Source organism: Melozone crissalis, unplaced genomic scaffold (genome assembly GCF_028551555.1).
Source record: "Melozone crissalis strain CALT ecotype California unplaced genomic scaffold, PUWL_Pcris_2 ptg000016l_1, whole genome shotgun sequence".
Lineage (NCBI taxonomy): Eukaryota > Metazoa > Chordata > Aves > Passeriformes > Passerellidae > Melozone > Melozone crissalis.
In genome coordinates, this window is record NW_026535794.1 from 52961735 (window position 1) to 52978950 (window position 17216).

General features: G+C 39.9%; 1 protein-coding gene across 7 annotated transcripts in view; it reads right to left on the reverse strand.

The window, feature by feature from the left end:
- The window catches only part of HECW1 (HECT, C2 and WW domain containing E3 ubiquitin protein ligase 1), a 254267-nt gene that overhangs the window by 53745 nt on the left and 183306 nt on the right, over positions 1-17216 (reverse strand). For 5 of the 7 annotated variants that reach the window (XM_054273221.1, XM_054273218.1, XM_054273220.1 and 2 more), the window contains 4 exons: positions 14536-14637; positions 9111-9261; positions 4680-4810; positions 2025-2146 (listed from right to left, as the gene is read on the reverse strand). In XM_054273221.1, coding sequence (XP_054129196.1) covers positions 2025-2146; positions 4680-4810; positions 9111-9261; positions 14536-14637 — 506 coding nt within the window. The remainder of the gene's footprint in view (positions 1-2024; positions 2147-4679; positions 4811-9110; positions 9262-14535; positions 14638-17216) is intronic. The other 2 variants (XM_054273223.1, XM_054273222.1) reach the window with 1 other exon arrangement.

Sequence of the window (17216 nt, forward strand, 5' to 3'; positions counted from 1 at the left end):
TATGCTAACAACACACAGGCCCATTCACAGGCCACTCTTTGAATCCTTCACTTCAGGGAAAAAGCTCCTTAAGACAGAGTAGGAAACTTCACAAAAACCTCCGGACCTTTTACTAGAGAGAAAATGAGTGTCTTGGTTTGCTGGTCAGCCCAAAGGATTGATTACTCATTAGAGTAATAAAGACCGCTGTAGGACTCCTGTCTTAAGTAAAGTGAGGTCCAGTGTGCAGACCTGGAATATGTCCAGAGAATCTGACCCAGCAGCTTTGAATTATCATTTTTTATGCGTGTTTAGTGCACTTTAACCACCATAATTCAATAAAACATCTACAGGTATAATCTTTATTATGTAAGGATTTATTGTGGTGACACCACTGAGAATGCTCCTTGTAGCGCAAGGTCCCTAATTATGGCAAGGGCTGGTAAATGTTATGTTCACAGAGATATGATCTCTGCCCTGAAGATATGACCTGCTTATAACCCAGGAAAGCTTCATGGTCACAGATTTTTAAGATCCCAGCCTACTACACAACAAAAGTTGTATTTTGATATAATGTATGATCAATGACTGGCTTGAATATCTCTAAGCTGCACTAGGGAAACAAAGAGTGCAATGTAGTTTTATCTCTTAATGGAAATAAAATATCTGAAAAATGAGAGCTTTTCCCTTTTAATTCTAACTGCTGGATAATATTTTCCAATCCCAACTTCAGTGGCATAATTAATAGCTTGAAATTTTAATAGGGGCTTGTGGTTAAAATATTACACTCGTGTTAAGGCAAAAGTTATGTGGGCAATTATTCCTGTACAAGTGGTATCTGTAGGACCATTTGACAGATGTTTAATAGATTATTCTGGTCCTCACATTAGAGACAAGTTTTTAAGATAAAACTGAAGGCCTCTTTCTGCTTTTTTAGTTTCAGTGACTAATAAAATTGGGATTTAGTCTCTTGTGAGCTGTTTACACAACTATGGAATCAGTTGCTCATTTTTTCAACAACCATGCTGGTCAAAAATTACATTGCTCCCAGCTATAAAACATCATATATCACCCTGCTACTGGAAGAAATTATCTGCACTCCATAACCTAGTTCAGGGAATGTCAGATGAGTTAATACATCCCTTCCTTGTCAGGATCTCATGGGTGATAATCTCTGGCAGATGCTTGGAGATGGACGGCTGGCTTCAATCCACCAAGTGCCACAGCCAAAACCTGATGCCTGCAGTCAGCTAAAAGGCTGTGCTGAGGCAACTCTCAGTGTTTTACCTTCACTTCCTATTGAACAGGAAGGTCATTGCTACCCAGAAATGGATGACTTCCCAAATAGTCAGAAGTCACATTTAGATGCCTTGTTGAACTAAATTTCAGATATGGCAAACTAGGACTGCATCTCCTTGTGGGACTGCCCTATCTGCTTCCTCCTGATACTGCATTTTCTCCACTCCCCTCCAGGTTTGCAAGAAAATGTTTGGTTTTACTTCATTAATGGAAAAAAAAGGTTATTTGAATTTTGAAAATTTGTTTTTATTTGTGCTTTTTCCAAAATAGCTACACCGACACAAGTCAGTATTTCTTTCACTCAGTTATGCCTGCCCCCATTGTGGGAGTGCAAATTGCAAGAGTTAATTTTTTTCCCTCTGTTTCCCTTGGTGATATCTGAGTAAGACTTGGTGGTATCTGAGTAAGATTTCTCAGGGTGTTGGATCAAAAGGCAACAACTTCACTGCCTGCAGCAACAGACAACAGAATCAACCAATCTGAAACCAAGGGTTCCAGCTTGTTCTGGGAGGGTAACATTAATGAGCTGCTCTGTACCATGGACACTCCATGCGAGGCAGAATCTCAGCAAGAGCCTCCTTGGAGCAGCCTGGCTGTAGTTTCCCAACCTGATCTGGTGCTCAGAAAGGACACCTGAGCCCCAAGTCACACAGTTCAGATTCACTGTGCATTCTCCATGCAGGTCTGGGACACAGCACTGGGACTCAAAAGTCAGTAGTGTGAGAGAGCAAATCAGAGTTACTCACATAGTTTGCATGCAGCACGGTGAAGAACTCGGGATTGGTGATGAACTTCACAGCTGGAGACTGCAGCAACAAGGTGATTTTTTGAGAATTCACAGGAGAAAGGGAACCTTCCCTCCTAATCTCTGAACAGAAAAACCCCAAAAAAACAAGACATAGAATCTTATTAATGTAGTGGCAAGCACAGTCTATTATTTAACCTTTCAGAAACAGCTGCAGAAGTGATGATATAAAAAGGCCACCACATGCCCAATGCACTTAGCTTGGCACTCCCAAGACAAGCAAACTGATGGATGTCCTTATGCTTAATGATGCAGTGCAGGAGCTGGATGGTTTCCTGAACTGCAGCTTATGAAACTCTGTGTCAAGTCTGCTGCTGTCCCCAAGTATAATGTGACCACAGCAGTTTTCACCAGCTGATGGTTTGGTTCACCCAGGTCTATTCTGGTTTCCCCTGCAGCTGATTTTTGAGAAATCTGATCTCCCAATCCAGCATTACCCTCTACTTTAATTGCACTGGTTTTGACAAGTACAAGGTTTTGGGGACGTGTATGGTAAAGAAAACAAAACCAAACACAATTGCATTATTTTTAATCTGTATCAATTAATGAAGCACAGGAGCAGAACTGAGCACTGAGAATGTAACTCTGTAGAGGTAGAAACTCTTGATGCTCTTTAGCTACCAGAAAAATTGTTCCTTCCATTGAATTATTGTTATAGTGTTCTGGCATTTTTAAATAAAACTACATTTTATTTGCAGTCCAAGAAAATTGGATGCAGATTGTCATCAACAGAATACATAAAATTCACTTTTTTTTTTCTTATTAGTTATAACTTTTTTCTTCTTGCTGCATACATTATTTTATCAATTGAAAACTGCAGACTGGATCAGTTTCTGGAGTTAAACTGATTTATACTGACTTGGAACCTGGATTAATGTGCCTTACTTGTATTCCTTCTGATATTTTTCATTTAAATTAAAAGACAAATAACAAATGTATAATACTGCAGCTTTTTCTTTCCCTAATGTGTTTACACCATCATTGACCTTCTAATTCTTGGAATTTTATACAATATTGATGTCTTTTTCCAAAAGCAAAGCAATTATATATAGCAAAAACCTTTTCCTAATAACTTATGGTAACATTTATCACACTGATTAGCTCTTTGGGTTTAAAACAAAAGAGTGCATGGTAAATAATAAACTGAACAAAATACTTAGGGGTGGTAACTCCTATTAAATTACTATTTTATTGTCTATGATACTAAATGATTATACCTATTACAAGTAATGGCTACATTACTCATAAATACTAATAATTCAATGTCTACCTCATTTCCACTTCCCTAACATAGACAACTGGGTTTTCCTTATAAGATCCACTGTAGGTAGAAGTCCCTCTTTAATTGCAATAGAAAAGATGGCAAGGAAACTTGAGCATCAAATGTTTAACATCCTTGGCCAAAATTGATTTTCAAATTAAAAATCCTAATGCATCAAAACAAGCAAAATAGAATATTTTTCTAAACTTGTTAAAAATTTTATTATTTCTCTATGTATTTTTTTCCTATTCAACATGGAAAACTAAGAAAATTCAAGTAGACACTGTGCTGGTTCTTTCTCATTACCAATCCTATTTACAGAGGGATGGCAAAAGGATAGCAAGAAGTTGGATTTACTCATGGCAGACAATACAGAACACAAAGTTTAGTGGAGGCAAGAGTGATCCAGAGGAAGACAACTGGTCAATCATTTTGCTGGTGCTAACAAAGCAGGGAGTTATTTTTGCATGGTCTCAAATTGCATAGTGGCACTAGACTGATTGCTTCCTACTTGAAACTTAAGACTTTGGTTTCCCAAATGTTTTGAGAAAACATCTTTGGTAGGAGTGTGACTACCACCAAAAAGAGTAGAAGAGACCCCTGCCGTCCCATCCTGCCTTGGGTACACATTTTCCTCTTCTGCTTTGTAGTGACCCTCACTCTTGTTCCTTATCTAACAAGCCAGATGAAAGATCCAATCTGGCTGTAAACGACAAGGACAAGAAGCCAGGCTATTTTTCAGGCAGTTCTGTTCTCTACTCTGGCATGGGCTCCTGCCACATAAATTAGTAGTGAGCAAAAAGACAGCTGTGCCTTCTTTGGCGACAATCCACACCTAGGTCAGCTCACAGCTATCACAAAACCACACCTTTAAAAACCACAAGTATTTCATACATGACGCCAGGGCTGCTGCAGGTGCAATCACATGGGCAAACGTGGCAGTGCAGAAGCCAACCCTAGCAAAAATAAACTGCAAATGTCCCATGCTACAAATCACATGGCCACAAAAATAAGACAGGAGTATTTTTGCAACTAGTAGGTGAATAGTATTCACCTAGTAGTTGCAAAATGTCTCTTTCATTTTAGTTTCAAATGGCTGTTTACTAAGGTAAAAATGCTTTGTCGGTCTTAGTAATTGTTAAAGAACTGAAACTGTTGTATCCAGCATTGTGCTTGTAGCTTCACATCTAAAAACTGTATCTTCAGGTCCTTTTTTTTTTTTTAATTAGGTTTTTCAACCTGGTATAATAAAAGTTCAGTTGTCCCTGGAAATGCAGATTTTCCCAGAACAGAATGGCACTGAACATGCCACTCAGAAGCTTTGCTGCCCCATACCTGGGCTTGGCTGGGAAGGCTCTGCCTCAGAGTCACTTCCTCCTCCAGTGGGAACTCTCTCCACCCTGTTGTTTACCACAGCATCATCTTCAGTCCTCTCTGTTGCGATGGTTCGCTGGATGTTTTGGTACCTAGATACATTCATAGAAAGGAACAATGAGATTTAGTTAACAGAGGTGCCTTCTGTTGCTTTCTGCTTTAACAATCAGCACTGTTTCTGAATGACCGAATATTTCCATCTTCTGTGTACAACAGAGTAAGGGCACAGCTGACTCTTCCCTTGCAGCTGGTGCAGCTGCTCACACTTGGGCCAGCCAGCACTCTGCAAACTTGGCATTTCTCAGTGACTAACAAACAGCCACAGCGGGTGCCGAGTCAGCAATACTCAAACTTTAAACACATATTTATGCTGCATGTTGCTGCTTCCCTTTAAAACATCTGGACACCTGGAACCCAAAACTAGAGGTGGATCATGGTTCCTCCTCTTGTTTAGCCTTATGGAAGCATAACCAATGACGTAAGGACCAACCCTGTGATGCATTGGGTAACCTTCAGTCTTTCTTATTAAATTACTGGATGTGCGTCCTGAATCCTGTAAATAAATCATCTTTTCCTGATGAAGAACTAATAGCCTGGAGTGTTATGAATTCACACTACAGAAATCAAATTCTCCTTAACTTGTTCACTCATAGTGACAGATGAATTGGTGAACATGTTTTCTAGGTTCTACTGGCAAATTATGAACATGTCTTACGTGTATCATAAATGCATTTTGTACAGAAAGAGAGAAGAAAAAGAAAGCATAATAAGAAAGAAAGAACTAGAAAGAGAAAGAAAAGCAAAGCTAGAAAACAGACCTTCTTAATTATTTTAACTAGCTTTTATTCCATCCTGATATTTTTAATCCTTCTTTCTTCATGGTATTTCTGTACATATTTGAAAGAGGATGGCTTTGCTGCCTTCTTTTAATGTGATCCAGCATTGTTTGTCTTTAGTTTTTCTGACTTACACTCCTTGCTTTCCTCAGCTCAAGATCTGACTTAGAGATTTTTACTTACTTTCTGTCTCTTTATTTGTTAATGCACACTTTATTCCAAATAGAAGTTAGCCATGAGTAAGGTCCTCAAAGTGACACAGGATCATCAAAGACAAGAGTTAGGGTTTGGCTTTTTGATATCTCAAAAGACATAATCTCCAGTAGCTCACTGCAAGCCAATCTTAAGCGAAAGGGCTGGAGATAATTAAGAAAAAATAATTAAAGTTTTAATAGATTTATACTAAACTTTCACAATGCTATGCGTCTCCCTCCAGTGCTCAAAGTCATTTAAAGCTACATTTAGTGCATATTTTGATAGTTTAAGAAAACATCCATCTTTACAAAGAAATTCTGATAGCAGGTTTTGCAACAGCATGGATTTACTGCAGTTTTAAACCCTCTAGTTTTAGACCTACATTTTGCAGCTTTATTCACTTGACGGCAGGCAACTGAATGAACTTTCCATTCCAGTACTGCAGGAGTTTTACAACACCCACATGGAATAGAAAGGAAAGGAAAAACCAACCACAAAATCCCCCAAGTTCATATAATCAAGGGATATAAGCACACATATAGAAAAACCCTGTACCTTCAATTTAATTAGATGGTAGAAAATCCCCACTGGCAAACCTCAAAGAGCAACAGCAGCTGTATGCCAACAAAAGGCTATGCATTTTTTTTGCATCTCAATACTATAAAATCACCTTATATAAATACCCAAAAATGCCAAAGTAATTGGAGAAAACATTGGAAGTGCAAAAGTTATGGGAATGAATGCCTCTGGAAATTTGTCTCCTTTCAAAGTGATTTGTCAAAGAAATGGAGCTTTAGAAATACCACACTGTGGCTGTCCTAATCATGATGGTTGTAATTTCTTATGTTGATTATTATCTTTCAAACTAATGCAAAGACAAGTCTAGACATACATATGCTGCAAAGTATCCTTTCAAGAGAACTTGAACAACAAGGGCTGTTATCTACCTGACCAACAAGTAAGCAAGTCAGGTAGTGCTCCAGAAAATGAGCAAGAGCCTTTAAAATTAGAAGCATGGATGTTTCTTTGGTGTTTGCCCAGCACCTGGATTCCAGTTTTGCATTCCCTGTATTCTCAAGTGGCCCGTACAGCTAAAGGGAAGCTTGGGGCACAGAAGGAAAGCAGGACTAGGTTTAATCACAGCTATGGGGTTTTTTTCAAGCTGAATTTCCAAAGTTTGTGGTTTTGGCTGGGCTGGAAATACCAAGCTTCCTTGTAATATTTTGGTCTTTCCATTCCCTTACACAAATTAAACCAGGAAGCCAAAAAAAAAGTAAATTTGTTTTAAAGAAAAGTCACCGAGGTTTTTCAAACTGCGGAGTGATGTTGAGTCCAAATTTTGTTTGAGGTTAGAGCAAAAGTTCAGGCTGCTGCTAGTTCTATCAGCAAGTCTATTTTTGCTGTTGCCGCACCTAAAATGGCTCTCAGGTGTGTTTGCAGAAAAACATTTCAAATCATTAAGTTTGAAACACAACAAAACAGAATTCCGAAATGAGGGCTTAAAACAAAGTCCAGTCCTCAGGGGTGTTGATAATAACTATGAAAAGTAGCTATCCTGACATTCCTGAAATGTGGAGACATGAAATACCTGAAATTAGATTTAGGACTAGAATAACTTTAAAAATTATAACAGCCAGGTTAAAGCTACAAAAATTACTTGCCACTGGGCAAATGCTCAGGAGATTCAGTATGAATCCCCTTCATTAGTATCTTAGGAAAAGTTCACAGGTAACAATAGAAGATCTTTGTATTCAACTTCTCAAATCAACAGAGCTCCTTGCAGAGAGGTGCTTTTTCCTTAGTCCCAAGAAGTCATGACATTTCACGTTTAATAAACTGCAGTCTCCAATGGAATTTGCATAAGTAGAGATTCAGTTTCAGCCACTGCTGAAACTCCATGCTTCTCCCTTTGTAACTGGATATATGAATACTAAAAACGGAGAGATTCAAAGAATATCAATCTTATTAAGTCTCAATTCCCAACCCAAACCAGTGATAATCAAATAATACCCAAGACAGACAGCCTACATGAAAACACTGAATAATATGAGGGAAGGAGGTCACAAAGACGATGCCTACGCTTCAGTTTCTGCTGTGATAGCTGGTTTAATGACTAACCTGCTCTAAATAACAGAATGGTAAATCACTCTTATAAACATTTATTCCTTTCATGGTTGTTCTGCACTTCCATGAGCTCAACCTCAAAAAAAAGGAAAAAAAAAGAAAAAAAGAAAAAAAAAGGTAAAAAAAAAAGGATCTATCTCCACATCAGCTTTCTGGTTTCTGTGGCAGATAACTTTTTAAAGTGGTAGCCAAATAGTCTGAACTTTGACATGGCTAAAATCCCTCTTGAAGACCACCGCTAAATGGCAGAGAAGTCATGTAAATCCTTTACAAGAATCTACATTAAACATTCACTTTCTTACGGGGTTTTTTTTGTTTTGCTTTTGTTTTTTTTTTATTTTATTTTTTTATATTAACATGGCAGCTTGAGGCTTATGTGCAAACCTATAATGAAAACAAATACTGGGCAGGTTCTCTCATTTCTGCAAGACATAATACATGCTATGAAACACTACTCAAAATAATGCATTTTGGTAAAAAAGGATTATTCTTCAAGAGCGTTTTGAAGGTGTCAGTTTAAGTTGGCCCAGTTCTCCCAGACTGCCTCATTCAGGGCACAGCAGCTCCCAAACTATTCAAAGTACTCTGAAAAGAGCACTTTTAAAGTCTGCATCCTTCTCTCAGCTGCAGATCTTCCTCTAAGCACAAAAGAAAAAGCCAAAAAACTTTTGTGGCATTTTACAGGCTATAATTAAAATATAATTTCAGTTTTGCTTATCCTTTTCTAGAAATGGCGCCATTATAGTAAGAAGAGAATTTAAAAAAAACCCCAAACCCTCTTTTTAAGCAAAAATGGAAGATTTCTGACCAACTGTTTATTTTTTTTCTTTCCTTTTAAATTCAGTCTAAAAAGTGAGCATGAGAAGAAAATGATGAACAAATCTATGTGTGGACTAGTCAAACAAAGCTAAAATATAAATGACGTTAAGAGGTATGAATGAACTGACAGATTTACAGGGCCCAATGCAACACTAAGCAGACCTGTCTACCTCTAGAAATGTGCACGGTGCTATTAGAGCAGGGCTTTGCCCTGGAAAAGGAGACAGACCTTTCAACAGGCCTAATTAGCCTGGGTAGAAACGCCTCACGGACACGGCAGCAATTCCAGCCAGGTCCCGGAAAGCTTTGCAGCACAGCACCAGGTGCTGACGCATCAACAGCACTGTTACAGCTAAGCAGCAGAAGTGACCCCATGCCTTGGAAGAACAGTCCCTCCCCTCCCAGTGCCAAGGCTCACCGGCGGTTCAGCTGCTCCATTTGCTGGATGGAGCCCGACCTGTGGATGCCGTCGGGCGTTGCCGCGGCCGTGGGCCGCTGCCACGTGGTGGTGCGGTTGACATGGTCCACGTAGAACACTCTCCCGTGGCTGTCTATCCGAGCTTCCCAATCTAGGGTTGGAACAAAAGGAAGGGATGATGCTGTCAGTGGGATGCCTTCCAGAAAGCCTGCGTGTGGGAGGTATATACAGGCACACACACATAGACAGGGTATATACACACAGGAGATACTATATATATATATACATATATAGCCTACATGCAATACATACCATGTGTATATATTCAAAGTACACATTCAGGTGTGCGTATCTATTATTTGCTTGTCTATATATACATATATGCAGAATATGCATATACAGAAACATTTCGTACGCAGCACACAGGTAGGCCATGGAGTTCACTACCACAGCACATGAAAAACTAGTGACACACAGGGGCTACATTTTTAAAAGAATGAGTTAATTTTTCATTTTGTGATATTGTTTGACTGAATTCACTGCAGGTCGGAGTAGCCACAAAGAACCGACACTTACATGAAGATTACATCTGAGCTAACATGGCAAATCCCATTTATTTTTTGTTATGTTTCAGAACAAATATGCTTTATTTCTCTTCCTTTTGCTAAGTGGCTTCAAAGGACAGCATACAGCAATTAAAGACTTCACTGAAAACTGATCACAGACTCTTTGGACATACCTTAGAAATCTCTCTAAACAGAGAACTGCTGTGATGAATGCAAACTAGATTGAGAGTTTGCAGAATAATATTGAGCCTTCTATCATTATTGTTTCCTGCTACTGTTATTTTTCTCCCATGATTCAAAACTAAAAATTATTTGGTATATGATGGCTTGTGGAAAATGGTAATGTTGATAAAAAAATAGAGTTTGTAACAGAAGAAATTCAGAAGTGAGTTAGCTAGCAAAGCCACGTGTCAAACTGGTTGGAATGAATGGAGAAGTGGAATAAATTAGGCTTGCTAGTTTCATATTTCCACATGACCCATCAGCTGATGGCACATCTATGTAAATACATGCACATACTTTCTACACAAGCTTAGAATGCAAACCTCACTTGCATTCACACACAAATCCACATATGGTGATTACCTTTGAGGGCAAACACTTCCTCATATTTCCATATTCTTACTATGATACCATCTTCCCTGACGAGTTCTCTCCTCCTATGGTTTTCTATGATCAAATTCAGGATCATCTGAATTTCATACTTTATGTATTTCATTTCCTATTCTCTAAGAGCAGGACGGAAATTGCACCTTTTCCTACTATATTTGGAAACCTATCCTTCATGATCAGTTCCCATCCTTTGAATGTTGGCCCCGACTAAACCTACTTCCCATATTTTATCCCAGGCAAGTGTAGGCTGGCTGAAGACCATGGCTAGCTGCCTGCCCCTGACAGCTGAATCCCACAGACCTTAAAAGATGGGTGCTGGGAGTCCTTGGAGAAATTTTCTGTAAGACTCCAAGACAAGAAGAGCCATAAACACATGCATTGCTTCTTTCAAAGCTACCAGAGTCCTTAAAGACACAAACCCTATAGTCACACCATGGGCACACATGCAGCATCTCTCACTGTGAAAATCACTACATTATTTAAGGAGAGGACTCTCTCTTCCTCCTCCAAGTAAAGTTTCCCAAGGATGTGGTAGCTGTTTCAAGAACAAGATCACAGCTTTGTGAAAACCACGTCAAGAACATAAGACAGTGAAAAAAGCACATCAAATAGAACATATGCACATTGAGGTAAATCAGACTGACACATAAGGCAGGTCGAAGGCCAGAGCCTTGCTGAGCATGCTGGCACTGGTGGCAGGTGCACCACTGGGGGTAGGAAATGGCCCTTCTGGAGCTATGCATTATCTGTGGTATCCTCAAGGAAATAACCTTGACCAGATCAAAGATGATTCAGCTCAACATCATGAAGATCTTAATTTTCCTTGCTGTTTTCTGGCAAAGAACAAATCCTAGCCCTCACTCCACACCTCGTAACAAGTTAAGAATGACATAGGTCGACAGGGAATTAGAAGCTTGTAGACAGTGCTGTAGAAGCATGCTCTAGACAGCTTGCAGAAGATACCAATTGGTCATATTGGTCCAAAGCCTGCTGATGAACACTTAGCAAGAATAAATATTATTACACAGCCAACCAAGTCTACACAGTTACACAGCCTACCAAGATTTTATAATAGATCCCTGTGCACCATGAGGTCTACAGGCTGTTTTGCACTAATTAAATACAACTTAGAGTTCCTAAGCTTCTAAGCATGATATTTGGAAACTTAGGAGTAAGGGAGCTTGTCCAGAGCTTGGAGATCACAGTGAAAACATGAGGTCAGAGTGAATTATGACTTCAGGAAGGCTATCTCTGTTGGATGTGTCAGACATACAGCAGCAGTATGTACAGACACAAACTACACCTGTCAGTGAGGGTTGCTTTATTCACTGCTTTACAGGTATGTCCACCTGAAACCATGGGCTGACACTGGCATGCTAAAATTTTATAAACTGTGTGTCTCATGCTTCTTTCAATAGCATTTCTAGTCAGCTGAGTAACTCCTTTTGGTTACTTGGCAAGGCTGTCAGAGGGTGGCAGGTACAACTTTAGTTGTACGCAGGTAGCAGGTGAACTTCCTACCTTCCCACAAGACAGCCTGCGAGTCACACAAGTCCCTGAAGCTCCCTGAATACGATACCAGATTTATGGACAGATGGATAGATACCTGCACAGTGAGACAAACAGACTGACAGGTGAACAGACAGGCAGAACTCTGCTTCCAAGCTGTGCTCAAGTCCCTTCATGCTACTTTAGGGGTAAAGATGATCTAGGAAGCAGCCAAATTTCCTCAGGGTCTTTTGTTAAGTTTTCCAGGTAAAATAAGACTGTGACTACTACGAGGACTAACCTCTATCTAACCTTCACAGTAAGAGCATGCTAGAGCATGGGCCAGGGATGTGAGAGTACTGGTTCTGCTCTCCAGTGATCCCCCTCCATCAGCCAAGTCATATTTCACAGCAGCCTCTGAAACTGCTCTGATTTGTATCAGAAGATGCAACTTTTTCTGGCAGGATCATGAGGGCAAAGAAAATGCATTGTCTTTTCCTCTCCAAGCTCAGCCACACCTTTGGCAAAGCACAGCTCTGAACTGGGCACGTGTATTTTTCTTGGCTTCGGTTCTGTAGGGTTTCCAAACACAGGCATAATAAGGGGTGACTGGTAATGCCGTCATGAGGCCATGCAAACACCACAAATCTTCTGTTAATCTCGTATCAGGCTTAGCCTTCAGACTGGTCATTAGGAAACTCCTACATAAATAAGGAGTCTCTTCTCTTCATTTTCCCAAATAAAACTGTCTGAAATTAAATTTCCGCCTCAAGGCCAGCTGTTGTGGGGTTATGATGAAATCAAGCTATTCAGAAAACTATTCAAAAGAGAAAGAAGACTGGTCAGAAGATTCTCCATGACCTAAATAAAATCAGTCAACACTGAACTTGCAGCACTGGCACATTACCTTCACCTCTACTTATAGATGGAAGCCAACATTGCCCATGAGAAGTAAGCTAGCTTTGATCATATAACTTGGGTTTAAAATATAAAGTTCTCTCCTTTCACATGATTGAAGACCTATTAATCTAGGATTAGGAGTTATTAAAGGCACTGAGATAGCGATACTGAATTTAAGGAGAAGAAAAATTTCTAGATTAAGGATATAGTTTTCCTTTTGAAATTAAAGTAAAATTCCATGGAGAGTTTTTGGAAATCAGTTTCCTAAATTATATTATTCAATTCAACTTCTTTGTCCACTCAAAGTTAACTTAGTATATCTACTCCTATTAAGATCAGTATATTTAAGCCGAGAGTGTCAGCCTTTATTGTAAAAATGGTGTTATATGCTAATGCTGAAACAAAATCCTACAAAGGGATATTGCTTCTGTACTTTATCATCACAGACTGCATTTCATGTCCTTAAACCCCGTTGTGAAAACACTTGAGAAAACTAATGGTAGAAATACTTGCCTTTTGAGGATAACTATAAGAAAGAGGAAAAATTGTATTAAATTGGTGCTGAAGAACATGGAATAGATTTACAGTATATTCTGTTTACCTGAGCTGGTGTTGGTGTGCTATCATTAAGTCATCTAATAGGGAATGTGCCCAATCCACAAAGTGTTGCGGTAAGAGTGGGAGGAAGAGAAATATTTCCCTGTTACAGAGGTAACCGTTCCCATTTCATCACTCACTGGCAAGCCACAGTGGGACTCTGAAAAGACTTTATTGGGCTGAAGGCATTTGAATCATTCATGCTACTGTGCGGCTGACGCCAGCACCGGGGCTATTTTCAGCTCAGGGAATACTGACAGCATGGTTGGCAAATGATGAATTATTTGTCAAGGGCACCATAGGCCAAATAAGTGTGTTCCCGTCTCGGGCTTTGAAGCAAACAGAGCGCTTTGTTTGTGCGCCCGGTTGTTTTTGCGAGGCCCGGCACATTTCAGGCTGTGAAATCCTGCGCTCCGCTGAAGGCGATGGGCCGCACGATGCAGGGCACAGAGTGCGCTCTGCTGGGCACCGAACGCCAGTGCAGGAGCGGGGAAATCCTCCGGGAATCCCCAGAGAAAAGGCTACAGAGACGAGTAAAAACAACTCCAGCAGCTGCTTTGGTGTTAAAAATCCCGTATTATCAGGCTGCTAGTCTATCACACTATTCAAAACCCTCTCACTTTTATTCAATGCAAGTGTGGGCTCCACTGCAGTGCATAATGAACACAAAGTTCACGGATTATCAAATCCAAAGACAGTATAAAAAGACCACTGTACATAAGCTGCTTTTTCCCAACTTCTGCTGGTTTGGTTCAGATTTGGACCTGTCTGTCCCAGGAGCATCCTCGCTGTGAAAGGGCTGCTGCTGGACCTGCATGCAGATGTGACAGACCACAGGGACTGCCATCCCAAACCATCTTTGAAGTTGGTTACAGAAAACCTGGAGACAAACATTACAGAAAAATCAGAGTACTCTGCTGATACACCATACAGAAAGCCTTACAGCCAGGCTTCCAGAACAACTGACAGATCCCAGTCATTCAAGTCAGAACACACTGACTGGAAAAACAGAATAATATTTTCATTTCAGGGAAGAAGATGAACGAAGGCAGAGAGGGAGGTTATGGAGCTCGTCCAAAACAACATGACAACATTTGAAGTCAGGATCAAATAAGGGAAACAAAAAGGCATATTGCTTGGGTTCTGGAGAACGTATATACAGAACACACAGGGTTCTTCAGAAAGACATACTGACCTCTACACTGTTTGAGTTAACAGGAAAAGCTGAAAAAATGCAATAACATAAAAAAACTAAAGCTTACTTGGTGGAAGAGGCTCATCGATAGTTGGGTAGTGATGATGGTCAGGCCTCAGAGAAGGAAGCTGGCTGACTGGCTGAGAATTATGGAGTAAAGGACAATCACCTATGGACAAGATATTCAAGACATTGACAGTCATTCACTGTTTTTACAATGTGGTTCAAAAAATGTGCTACTGTAAAACAAGTGATTATTTTAAAAATAGGTTAACCTGATGTACTAGCATCTCTGGGTATTCCTATTTTCAAGGCATTATTTTAATGAAGGCAAAATCATAAGGCAAAGAAGTATTAAAATAATGCAGGCAAGTCTCTTGAGTCAATGCTGAAGTGTTATGGGCCAGATTCTGGACTCACAGACACACAAGTGTAAGCGATAGAAGAATCAGGCTTGATCTCTGAGAAATACTGTTCATGTACAACTAAGCTCAAGCTTCTGCAGCAACTGGCAGGAACATGCAAAATCCTGGTTCCAACTTTTTACTCATTCCATCAGTGGAATAAAAGGCTAAAAGCTGCCTTGGATCTTTCTCTCCTTTTCAAAAAGATCAATGGCTGCATATGTAGACTGTAAAGGCAGGATTTTGCAGTCCCTGCAAAGCAGAAGATCATCCCCTTCCATGGGTATTTTTCAAAATTCAAGGAGTCCATCTTGGGTTGAAGGAGAGAGAATGAGAGAAGGACCAGAAACAGGTAGGAGACAGGTGGTAGAAGAGAAGGATAAAAGATAGTGAGATATAGTCAGGATCTGAGATAAGGAAGGAAGACCTAAGATAGAGAAGAGGGAAAGAAGAAGAAGCAGAAGAAGAAGAGGAAAGAGAAAAATAGTCACACAGGATACAGTGCAGAGTAAGTTTTTAAACACTAGCATTGTATATATGTCCATATATAGAATTGCTTGGATTGGAATGGACCTTAAAGATTGTCTCGTTTCAATTACCCTGCCATATTTAAATATGAAATAAATGAAACCTAAGTAAATGTCCAAACTCACATTCTGTTGAGAGGAACAAGTACCTTAAGATCAAGTCAATGCTCACAGAATCCTTTAAGAAACTAAGACACTCTAGTAGGGATGAAAAAGTATTCCATATCTTAGACTTAACATGCTAAAACTTCACAGGTTCCAGAATAAAGATTCCTTCTTGCCTTGTCTCTAAAATCTTAGAAACCAGGACGATTTATCTTACTAATGGATATATTTGCATACTGAGTGGTAACAGTTTTTGACTATAACTTCCAGCTTGGCTTGTTAATACAGATACACTCCGAATTGCATAAACATAATATTTACTTGAATCAGAAAGATGCAGCTTATGGAAAAAAGATATATTAAGCTGAATGGTTCTGGTGATTCTGGAAAATTAAGCCAAATTCACTATATACCAGCTGGTTAACTCTCTTTAATGTTATAATCTTAACAGCCAAAGAATGAACATTTTGTAAAGATCCCTAAACATATACCAATCAAATGCAAAAACAAATTTACCAAAAAAAAAAAAAAAAAAAAAAATTAAATACTTTTTTCCCTTAAAAAAACCAACAGCCAGAATGCAGAAGCCAATTTTGTATAAAACTGTGAAAAACCTCACACCTCTCAGAAATGAGAAAAATCACTTAGATAAAAATACTCCCCCTTCTAGGTGCTCTGATGATACCGTATGGCCTGTTAAATGCCTTCATTAAACCACTTGTGTATAGGCGTATCTCACAGATGTATCTGCTGCATGTTTTGAACAGACAGCAGAGTTACGTAAGTTTATGACTCAGTGCTAAAAGTCCATCTCTCACAGCCTTAAAAATTGTGCTGTTACTACAGGTGTAGCACCGACTACCAGATCACCCACCTATGTTTCTTTACTTACCTCACCACAATTGACTCTCCCCTAGTCAAGATAGTTACGCCAAGCCAGCGGAATCATGGTAGCATCAGTCACCTGGAGTGGGTGGAGGTGACCACGTCTACTGGATTTGTGACAGCTGCCAAGCCATGGAACAACATGCACACTGACTGAGGCACCCCAGGGACACCGAGAGAGTGCTAAGAGCTGGGTGCCCTTCAGACACACGCTCGGCTAAACAAGGCAAAGCCACCACGGACACTGCAGAGCCTCCCCTTTACAGAGGCTCAACTCTTGGTGCTGTACTGTACTGAATCCATATGCAGATGACACCCTCTCCCACCACATCCCCTATCAAAAGCTCACACAGTTCAAAACAACCACCAAACCTGCACATATGATCTCACACATATAGAAGCTCGTGCCCCCTTAGCTCTACTAGCATGTAAATGCTGTTCACAAGCAAAGGCTCTCGCCTGCAAGGAAGGAAGCTGGGTGTCTATGCCTGTGTACTTCTGAAAATTTAATGATTTGTACTAGATTCTGCTCTACAGACTCAGTAATTCCCTAGTCCCAGCTGTCTACAAAGTATTTACATGGGCTGGTGTAAATTTTTTCTGCAGGGGTAGGGTCTGTGGTGAAGCAAGTTGTGAGTAAATTAATTGGGAATGGAGAAGGAAAACACAGATGAATGCTTTGGCTGGAGTTCCTCAGCGATACCTAAATAGGTTATCCTTCTGCTGCCATTTTAATTTGGTGTCACTTACAGAGGGAGACAGATGACTCAGAATTAGGGAGTGCAAAGACTACCTCTTGACCTTGCTGCATACTCCTGAGCTGCAGC